This window comes from Gymnodraco acuticeps, unplaced genomic scaffold (assembly GCF_902827175.1).
Source record: "Gymnodraco acuticeps unplaced genomic scaffold, fGymAcu1.1, whole genome shotgun sequence".
Lineage (NCBI taxonomy): Eukaryota > Metazoa > Chordata > Actinopteri > Perciformes > Bathydraconidae > Gymnodraco > Gymnodraco acuticeps.
In genome coordinates this window covers 996,009-1,006,953 of record NW_022992040.1, presented here as the reverse complement: position 1 = coordinate 1,006,953, position 10,945 = coordinate 996,009, and the positions used below count along the sequence as shown (strand labels likewise).

Sequence of the window (10,945 nt, the reverse complement as noted above, 5' to 3'; positions counted from 1 at the left end):
CACGGGGGAGGTGGGGAGAAATCTCGGAGCCGTGCGATAAACAAACAGCGGGGAGGAAGGGGGGATGCAACAGATTGCTATGGCGGGACAGCCCTGGACTAAATACACCGTCAAACTCAAGTGTAGCAAAACTCACAGCAGGCGAGTAAACACCGAAACTCCTACTGCAAGTGAAGTCGCGTTACCGAGCTAACGTCGCGACGAACATGGGAATACTTCTCCGTCGTTGTGTCTCTTTAGTTAGTTTGTAGGCACCTGTTTTTTCTTCTTCTGGTTCCTCGTGTCACTAGTCTTGTTTAAACCTCCTCTTTTAAACGTGTTAAACACACGCTACATCTCCGTGCGAAAGCGCGTAGCATTCCCGTTTTTCCGTCTTGTCCCGGAGTTAATTTCCTCTCCCGTCCAGTTTCTGACCCGGAACATTCACTCCCTCATTCCAATCCTACGTCACGCTCCTGGTAGAGGACCCGCCCTACTCGGCTTCTGATTGGCTGAGCGCGAATCGGTGTTTATCCAACCCTGACGAGGATTGAGAATTACACTGAGAAGTCTATAGGGAATTTAAAAGGGTTTTCTGATTATACTGTATATACATATATATATATATATATATATGAATGTGTATCCTGAGATTATGAACATCTGCAGTAGTTTTCATGCACTTAGTCGAACAAGCTTTATGATAAAGTGTTTTGAAGATTAAGATTAGGACATAAAATTAAAACATACTACTTTATAAATTCCTGAGGGGAAATTCAATTGTTCACTCTGTGTATTACACTACTTTACATAACACACATAAACCAGAAATGCAGAGGTGTCAGAGCTGCAGGGCCGCCCCTGGCCAATTTGTGGCCTCACGCAAAGTGATATGATGAGGCCCTCTGTGTCGTGAGCGTCGATAGGACGGGGACGGGGACGGGGGGTGCCAGTGGAGCCTTGCCGCGGCGAAACTGTGCCGCGCCTACACTAATTGCCGCCGCATAAAGGTGCGCCGCAGTAGAGGCTCCCTCCGCAAGATGAGGTCCCATCCGCGAGGTGAGGCCCCAACCACGTCTGCGTGATCTGCGTATAGGGAGGGGCGGCCCGGCAGAGCTGACAATGGTTCTGCACCCTGGAGTAGTTAAAGGGTTTGGCTACTTGCTCAAGGACGTGTGCCCATGGGAGGTAAACTGGCACCTCTCCAGCAATCAGTCAGTGTTTTGGTCCTATGGGGACTTGAGCCTGCAATCCTTCGGTTCCAAAACTCTTCCAGATTGAGCTATTGCCACCCATAAAAGTACTTCACATCCTATATGTTATTTATTGCTATAGGCCTAAATTGTAATTGCACATTTGCATATCCTTGTATATTGTGAATCATCTTTAATAATGTTAAAACATTTTATTTTGAGTTCTGTGCCAAAGTGTGTTAGCATTTTTCGCTCAGGGGTCATTTAGATGCCACAATTTTAGATGCGGATTTTGTTAAAAATACGTTTGCGCTGTGGACCAACACTATACATTGACGGGGAAGGGGGTAGCAATAAAGATAACACCATTAAACAGTTACACAACATAACAGAAATAATATCGATAGCAGCATCCCTATAGCAACCACCTTGGTAACAATGAAAACGTTGTATAGACACAATTTCCTGAAGTAATCTTCGTAATACCTAGCAAACTAAAGATCATGTACATCCACTGCACACATAATCTGAAATAACAACTCATATGTCTTGCATCAAACGACATCAAAAGGCATTTTAATGGCCAAACTAACTTTAAAATAGGCATTTTACACCGAGAATAAAACGAATTTCGGCCATGTTTTTTTTTCTGCAGGGAGAAATGTGAAGATCACGTGACATAGACGCCAGCCATGGAATGAATGATGAAAAAAAAACGTATACAGGGATCTTACAATTTCAGAGGCGTTTTTGTAGAAATACTACGTCCTACGTTGTGGACCAACGTAGTTATTACACGTTTTTTTGTGAAACTGGGTTGGTCTCACACACACACACATTACCAAATAAGGAGTATGTGGGAGTTCCCCTCGATTCCATTGGCTCTGACGGTTAGAAAGAAATGTCAATCAGCAAAATCGAACAAGGGGGGCCAGAGATAGGTCAAATCCACCCAAATGACCCCAGAAGTGGGGTTTTTTGCTAAATCTCTCTAAAAAGGTCAAATTTCACTTGTTTTGCATCAATTTTGATACAGGGTACTTATTATATGTTGTAGTTTGGATTCCTAAAGCTTTTAGTCTACCATCCCATCATTCAAGGGTGGTTTTCACTATAAGTAAAACAAACATTTTGGACGGACACAATAATTTACATTTTTTTACTGTGTTCAATCTGAATTTACTTTAAAATAAAAACATCTATATTGATTCTGACACTTCTACATCCAACTCACAGGTGTAACCTTGCTTTGAGAAAAAACATTATTAATTTAACCCTTTTAGAAGGGAAGATATGGTCATTTTCGAGCCTGAGACCTGAAAAACAGGCTCAGGGTTTAACAGTTAACAGCTTTTCCACCAATATAGATATGGCCGTTTCTAAGGACGAGGACATGGATACACTCAGGATAAATATGATTTTTTTCGGTCCGTTTGTAAATTAGAAATATCATAAAATCTACTAAATGTGGTGTAAGTTTTTGGTCCAGCAGCATGTTTAAAACTGGGAATGATCAGGCCTATCCTTTTGTGGCTATTACATACCTATACCTACCTATTACCTACCAAACAACAGTTGTTAGCTCCATCTCAGCTTACAACATTAAAATGTTGCTGGTAATATTTAGTACTTTAGTTTGTTTGTTTTCAAAGTGGAATTAAGCTTGGCTTTAAAAAAAAAATGCAACTTGACATTTTCTTCCCCACTTTGCATTTTAAACGGTATTTATATGATGGAATATTACATGGCCTTAAATTGACCTTGTGATTTTGTTATTAAACTTAGACAGATTTAAGGTGCACACATGTAAGCACAATATCAGCTGAAATAATGATCTTGAAGAAATATTTTGCCACAAGGACCCTCTTGTTCTCTTACCAATGTTAATATCGCACATAAGTTATGTTGTGTAGTCATTAACAAAGTGTCAACAATATACAGTATAACTGAGCGCTGCACAGTGAACCTGGGGCTTGTGGGGCCCCTGGGTATGTGCACACGCTTTGCCCAGTTGGTAATCCCTCCATGCTAACATGACTCCCCATGGTTTTTAAATCCTCTTTAGCTTTACTTTGGGTCCAAATGCAGGAATGTGTCCAATTCCTGATCAGTGACCAAATGTTTTGGAGTCTCTTTAAAATTGACTCATCGACTCCTATCCTCGTGTCTTAGTCCCGCCCACAGGAGATGCGAGCGGAGGAGCCGAGGAGGAGGGGAACCTCGGTTCCCCTCCTCCTGCTTCAGAGGAGGGGAAGCAGCAGGCGGTTAGAGAAATGAGAAATCCTCTCCTCTGAGCGGTCATTTTAAAGAGACGTCCGTTAATGATGACAGGAGGCACATCAGCCCTCTGATGGGCAGGACCGTGTTCATGATGACTTATATATATTTACTTTTAATTCATTCACAGTGCGGTATAATGAGACAATAACAGGCTACAGATGCAGACATATATACACACACATATATATATATATATATACACGTATATATATGTACATATATATATGTACATATATACATATATGCATGCAGAGCTGTCATTGTCTGAGATAAGTCCAGCTGTGCGTCACGACTCTTTTAAACATCACTGTTGCCGGAAATGTATCCATGGAGGACCCATCAGTGTATCCTCGATTATAGCTCCTCCAGAGAGCCTCCTCGACGCTCGGTCCTCGATGTGCATTTAGAGAAATTAGATGTCCTTCAACATGGCGGGCCAAAAAACCATTTCCGGGACACTACCGAGGATTCGAGGAGGGGAAATTAGAGAAATAAGAAAGGCCCAATGATAGCTTTTGCCTCATTTTAATATCCAAAAATAAATAAATGGTATCTCTCTCCAAGGGCAGAGGTCAGGTCACCTTCAGCCCTCAGAACAGAGGTCCCCTTGTGGAAGGAAAATGTAATTGACCATGAGGGCATACAGCCAACCCTCTCCAAGGTAAGTAAGGTCTGGCTTATGCTTAAACCTAAAGCTATATACCTCTAGACATTTGGAGTGTAAGACATTTTAAAAAATGTAGTTTTTAAATCGGTTTTTAAAATAAATAAGCAGGTATTTTGGTTGCCGGGTATAAGCAAATGAATGATAAAAATAGACTTTTTCCTTTAGTTACAGCACAAGATGTGTAAGAAAATACACAATTGTAAACTAGCAGCCCACCTCAAACCAATAAATGTAACGTGAAGATAGATTATTACAGATGGTGCTGAAGGCTGCTTCAGTTTCAAAGCCTTCCCTCTAATATCTCAAACAGTTGTCCTAAAAAACTAAAATAGACAGGAAGGGTCCTTGAGCATTGGCAGACAGCAGATGCCTTTCCCTATAAAAACAACAGAGATTACAGTGAGCCGACAAATAACTGCTTTCTTTTCATTATGTGGAACAATTTGTTGAACTTGAACTTTCTCAAAATAGTTTGCCTTAAAACCAGGTTGATTGGAACACAAACAATTGGGTATTTAAAAAACGTTTAAAGCGATTAACCTAGTTATGTTATGTGTGTATTTAATACAGTTTGTTATAAGTTTCAACACTTATTTTTAAGGGTTCATTGTTGAATGTGGTTACATTTAGAGTTAAAATATATTAAACTAATTTAATTTTTTACATTTTTAAACACATTCATGTATAAAATTGCATTTATCGTGAGACAATCCGAGGTTGTATGTGTGGTAAAGAGATTGTGGGAGAAATGTACCAAGTAAAAACACACTTCTCTATACTTCCTATAGAGGGAGACACACCCCATTAAATCATACCCTTGTTTAGCTCAAGCAACATCGTTTAGCTCAAACAGACTAAAAGACAAAATATCAAATCACATAAAGTTGCTATTTCCATTGTGCCTTTAATAGTAAAGGAAATTCACAGAGAAAAAAATAATGGAAAATGCTTATACATTTAGACAAACAACACATAATAATCTAAGGTGATAACAGGCCTTCTATTGTTCAAAGTTAATGCATGACAGAGCGCTTTTTCCTCCACATCCACACACTGTAAATATACCAGATCATATTAGAGCATTTATCTGCGCCCCAGTTGATTCCTAAATGCCCTTAAAGACTTTGCCATCATTGGAGCAACTCCTGTGTGAAGAAAAGGGGAAAACAATTGTAGTAAGAATGTAAGTAAAATGTTTAGTCAACTTTCATTATGACCTGAAATCAAATAACCAAAACGGATTTCTTTAAAAATGAAATAAATTGCATAGTATGACTGGACAAAAAAAGAAGACATGAAATTAAATTGTCAGTTTGAACAGCTGAAGCAAATGTAACACCATTGCATCTACAGTAATTGTTTGTACGCTCACTTGTCTTTTTGCGAGGGTCTTGTGTATTGCTAGGCCCTGAACTGCTGCTGCTGGACCTGCTGGGCTCATTACAACTCGGCTTCGGTCTGCTGTCCGGAACCTTGACACTGGTAAATGAAGAAATAACAATACAGTGCATTATTCTATGAACACAATTATTATCTACAAAACCAAATCAATGCATGTCAAATGAGTCTCCATCACTACAGCTAGTGAGCATATCTTCCAATAATGTGAAAACAAAAAGGAAGCGAGGCACATTGCTCTAATTCCTGTTTAGCTAAGCTCACCCAAAAAGCATTTCAGCCCACAGGTTATGACCTCACTAAGCTGCTGTTGATGAGAGATCACTTTGTAGTCTAGGGCTTTTATGTGGAAGCGGAGAGCAAGCATAAGGCTTACTACGCGTTTGCCAAAAACAATACCCTACCATGGGATTTAAAATGTTGTTTGTTTATGAACTTTATAATAAGGAACATTGCTCAAATATATACATACCTGAAAAAAGTATTAAAAAACAAAACCACAAGCTAATCATCAAACCTGTGTAGATATTTCTCTATAATTAGGATGCTGAAACCCACCTGCACCTGACCTGAGGCTGAGGCTGAGAAGCAGTTCCATGAAGTTCCTGCTTAATTCGCACATCTCTCGGTGGCTTGGCAACAGTGTGAATAAATGCCATCTTTACCTGCCGACCTAAAGAAAATAAAAAGGAGTCACTGTGTGCATTACGATAGGCCTACATCTTATTTTTCAACAGTACAACATTTGTATAAACTAATAATTGTTTCGTTTTGTATGGTTTTGATTAGAACTTTTCCATGATCCACACAAAATGCTGAACATCACACACCTTTGGGTTTGGTAGAATTTGCCGAGACGATGCTTTTTGTCAGTCTTTTTAGTTTCCTTTCCCTTTCCTCAGACAGTCTGACATACATCTCTTTCCAGGATTCATACTCCTGAAGTCTGGAGTTTTTAAAGTCCCTCTGACAATGTTTCCCCCATAAGTGATCCGTCTCTCCGATGTAGATCTGTGGAAACAAAAAGATAAAGGGCTAACAACCAATAGACATCTCAATCTAAGTTATATACATTACTACAGGAACTTCTAATCTCTACCCAAGGTCTATAGAGTTTAGTTTTACATAGAAAGTAATTTCAGAATAAACTGACATACACTCAGTGGCCACTGTAGGTAAACCTTCTAATTAACAGCCTTGAGAGCTCCTTTAAATCTGGCACATCACAGCATAAAGCATGTGGTCAGAGAGGTTACTTTAAACTAGACACAAATAGTAGAATGTAACCAAGTCCATTTACCAAATACTGTACCAGAGTACATTTTGGAGGTCCTTATGCTAATTTATACTTCTACTCCACTCCATTTATGAGGCAAATTACTATACAAGATCACTTAAATTGCAGATTTCTTATACAAAACACTTTATGATCTAGTATTGTAAATTAAGCCAGCACTATAAGTTATTTAATCACTTTATTGCAGCTATAACTTTAATCCACTAATATAATATATATTATTCTAAAATGGTTACTTATTTATGAAACATTTTGAATGCAGGACTTTTACTTGAAAACGTATACACTTCATGTGACTTGCGTCTGACTTTGCATAGAAGACGATTTACCCAAACATTAATACTCACAAGGAACTGAAAAGTAACATATTCATAAAAAAAAGGGTGGGTCCAATGCAGAGCTAGGCAGTTGTACCTAATAAAGTGGCCACCAAGTGTGTGTCTGCACTAAATGTATTCATATTCACATTCTTACTGGGTTGCATTCTTCTATGTGTAGCAGCTGCTGGGGTGTACACCTCTCCAACACCGGCTCGAGGATCTCAAACGGGACTCCGCCAGTTTCATAAAGCACTGAGGAGAGATCCCTGCAGCTGAATATAAATCCAACAAACCGACACACTGATCAGCAGAAAAGCTTATTTGTTGCGTAACTCACAGTTAATGTTATTCTGCAGTGCGCGGATACACTGCTGGTGCAAGCTCATCATGGCCGGGAGGAAGACGGTCTTGGCACCGGAGTACACCTGCATCTTTTTGTTCAGGCGTTGACCGGTGAAGCCTGCAGACTCCTCAGAGACTTCACATAAATCAGGCTCCTTCTCATCTTTAAGACAAAAGGATTAGTGTCAATAACGACATAACCAATCTGAAAGTACAGCTGTGTTTGTCATTAATAAGGTACCTTTCTTCTCAAAGTAATCAACAGTGAATTGGTTTTCACATTCAGGCAGCAAATCGGGTAAAGGAATGGCGAATGGAATCAGTTCCATTACAGACTCCTTAAACGTCTGAAACATTAATGATTCAAAGTCAATTTTACTCAACCACAGCCTGAACTCTAAAAGTGTCATTTTTTAGACTATTGTCAAACATACCTTTGTTGGCGAGGTATCATTTATGGACATCATAGGTGACCTGTTAGGTTTTATTGCAGCATCTTGTGTTGCTTTTACAACAGTCTTGATTGTCTTTGAAGGTTTCTTCACTCCAGATCTTTGTTTTCTCTTGGAAGCGTTCCCATCATAGTTCAAGAAAGATTCAAAAGACAAGGATGATTCCTCACAGCCCTTTTTCTCATCGTTGAGCTCTATTTTGGCTTTTTTGTTTTTTGAATGTCCCATTTGTTCATATTTGTGTTTTAGAGAGCCCTGCGTCTCTTTACCTGTTTTTTTTGTTTTTTTGTTTTGGCCCTCTGAGCTCCTAGATATTTCTGGAGACCTTTCATGTTTGAAACTAGCTAGCTTTCTGAACGTTTCTGAATGTTTTTCAATGGATTTAAATGAAAAAGATTCTTTGGCTTGTTTGGATGATTCTTTTTGTTGCTCATTTGATTTCTTTTCTGACCTTGATTTTCGATGAGTGTCCTCTGAGTTTTTGATTTGAGGCAGAGTTACAGTGTCTCCTGATTTTCTTTTGCTCTCATCACTTTTCTTCTTTTTGGAGACAACATAATCGTCAATCTGATCCTCTTTGGTTTGAATGTACTTTTTCAAGACCTCATTTTGAACAATGTCCTGGGTTTCTTGACTTTTTCCTTGATTTTCATCCTGGTCCTTGTGTCTTTTCCCTACCTTGCATTGTTTCTCTGTATCAGCTTTTTCACTACTTGTTTTGAAGAGGGCCTCATCTGATGAGTTCTTACTGTAAGATGGTAAGCAATTATTGTTTGAATCTTCTATTGTCAAACTTCCATTATTTTGACACTTTTGGTCTTTACCAGGCAAACTCTCGCAAATCCCATTTTCTGTGTGGCTGCATCAAGAAAAAAAACAAATCAAGATTAAGATGTCAACGAATGAAATTACAGTAAACTGTTGAATTAAGGATATGTTAAATATGTGTCACCTTGTAGATTCCTTGGGGACCAAGTCTTTCCAACCCCTAACTAGCGACTTGGCCAATTCTCCACCCTGCTTATGTCTCCGGAAAGAGTTAACTGCTTTTCCAATTCCAGTTTCCTAATTTATATGCAGACACAGAGCAGTCAAAGAAAATAAAGCAAATATTCATATATTAACACAAAGTCAATTAACAGAGACTTACAGCAAGAATGTCAAATGTAATATCCAGATCCTTGAGTTTCTGCAAAATCTTTACAACCTGGAAAGAGACAAATAAAAACATTAATTATAGCTTGAAATGGTTTTCATGATTGTTTTACTACTAGAATCAAGGAAAACCTGTCATGCCAAATATGGTATTCTTGGCTTTGGATCACCAGTTGCTGAGTGTGCATTTAGAGCAGTTGCTATGTATGGGAAACTCAAACACCCTCTTAGGTGGCTCCTTTTACTGTGAACTATAAATGGATAAAGCTGCTGCCAGTTATAAAGTGTGTAACAAAATTATATTCAGGTTGTGCTCCTACACGTTAATTCGTTTTGTATTTATTTGAGGTTAAATCTATTTCAAATATTGGCCATTTTTTAAGTCCATCTAGGCATAAAAGTGAGTTAAACAGCAGAGCACCCAACCTCCACTGATGATGGACAGCAGCCACAAGTTGAACAACTGGAGGAGTTGCCAAATATAGCAGGAGGGCAACTCCCATTGAAAACAGCCTGACTCCCACAGTGAAGGGCCTACAATCCTGTGTGGCAGGAGGCACGTGTCATTGGCAGGGACAGCTCTCAATCAGTGTTTTACACATTATCAGTTTGTAATAAAAAAACTTCCGAACCGCCATTAGTGTTTCTGCACCAATTGTTTGACGTGTCATATGCACTCACTAAACGGTAGTTGGCCTATTGCAAACATTTTCACCCCTAAACCCAGAAACTTTTCCAATCAGCTCTGCTTGTTGTAGGCAATACATAAATGAACATTATCTACCGTAGCAGACTCTGCAGTGTCGGTCAGTTGAAGTTTGTACCGCGCTACTTTCTTCACCACATCAGAGCTGCTTGCCATCACGGTGATTCACGAGCATCCGTCCACTCACACCGGGCAGCGCGCGCCCACTGATGACATTATTATAATGGGCGGAGCCGATAATTTAATCGATGTGGGAGTGGAACACATGGTTAAGAAAATATCAAACAATTAAGGATTGTACGTGAAATATATGACACAATACATTCACTTAGTGTGTCTATAGATAACTTAAAGGTGGGGAAGGTAATTGTGGAGAAACCAGCTCGAGTGCGCTAGAATTAGAAAATACACAGCCGGAAAAAATCTGCCACTTCCTTACAGAGCCCCTCCTCCAACACACACGAACGCGGACATGACCAATGAGGGCACGAGATAAGTTTGAGCACAGAGAAAGCTGACAGGCAGGTAGGCCATCCAGTTACTTTAGCCGGGCTGGCTAAAATGATTGGTCGTGCTTTTTACAGTACTACGACTTCCACAGATGAATTTTTTTTATAGATTTTTTGTCAAAGCATTTAAGATATTCATTGCTATCGGGATGTTAAGAGCATTCCATGGAATATAACAAAAAGTGTATCTCGAGCCGGTTTCTCAAACTTACCTACCCCACCTTTAATTATGTAAAGTAGGAAATTAACTTTCCAACAAGCCTGCAGGGCCCTCTAGGAACTTTAGGCCCAATACATTGGTAAATAAAACAAATATTTCTCATTCTTCAAACCAGAAATTTAAAAAATCCTTCTCCTTTATGCAAGAATTTAACAAAATATTTGTATGACTCATTTTATAATTGAGTCATGTTGAAGAAACGATGAAGAAACGATTGTATGATCGTTTCTTTATCTCACTTGGTTTATGGTGTATTTTGAGAAAACGAATGTCTAAATGTGTACATCTTTTAGTTTTCATCAATCAACGAAGAAACCATACAATATGAGCTGGACATATTTGTTTGGGCAGTGTACTCCTATGTCTTGTCAAACTGTGAAATGTAGTCCTACCTTTTTTCTGTTCCTTGAGACGTTTTTATTTCCTC

General features: G+C 39.1%; 1 protein-coding gene across 1 annotated transcript; it reads right to left on the bottom strand.

Moving 5' to 3' along the window:
* Positions 1-5,017: 5,017 nt before the first annotated feature.
* Positions 5,018-10,033, bottom strand: eloal (elongin A, like). The gene is made up of 11 exons (XM_034201836.1): positions 9,868-10,033; positions 9,079-9,135; positions 8,881-8,993; positions 7,911-8,787; positions 7,718-7,823; positions 7,472-7,639; positions 7,289-7,386; positions 6,348-6,528; positions 6,076-6,190; positions 5,492-5,598; positions 5,018-5,264 (listed from the first exon to the last, which is right to left on the bottom strand). The coding sequence occupies exons 1-11, from the start codon at positions 9,943-9,945 to the stop codon at positions 5,203-5,205; spliced, it is 1,962 nt and encodes a 653-aa protein (XP_034057727.1). The 5' UTR covers positions 9,946-10,033; the 3' UTR covers positions 5,018-5,202.
* Between the last annotated feature and the right edge of the window lie 912 nt (positions 10,034-10,945).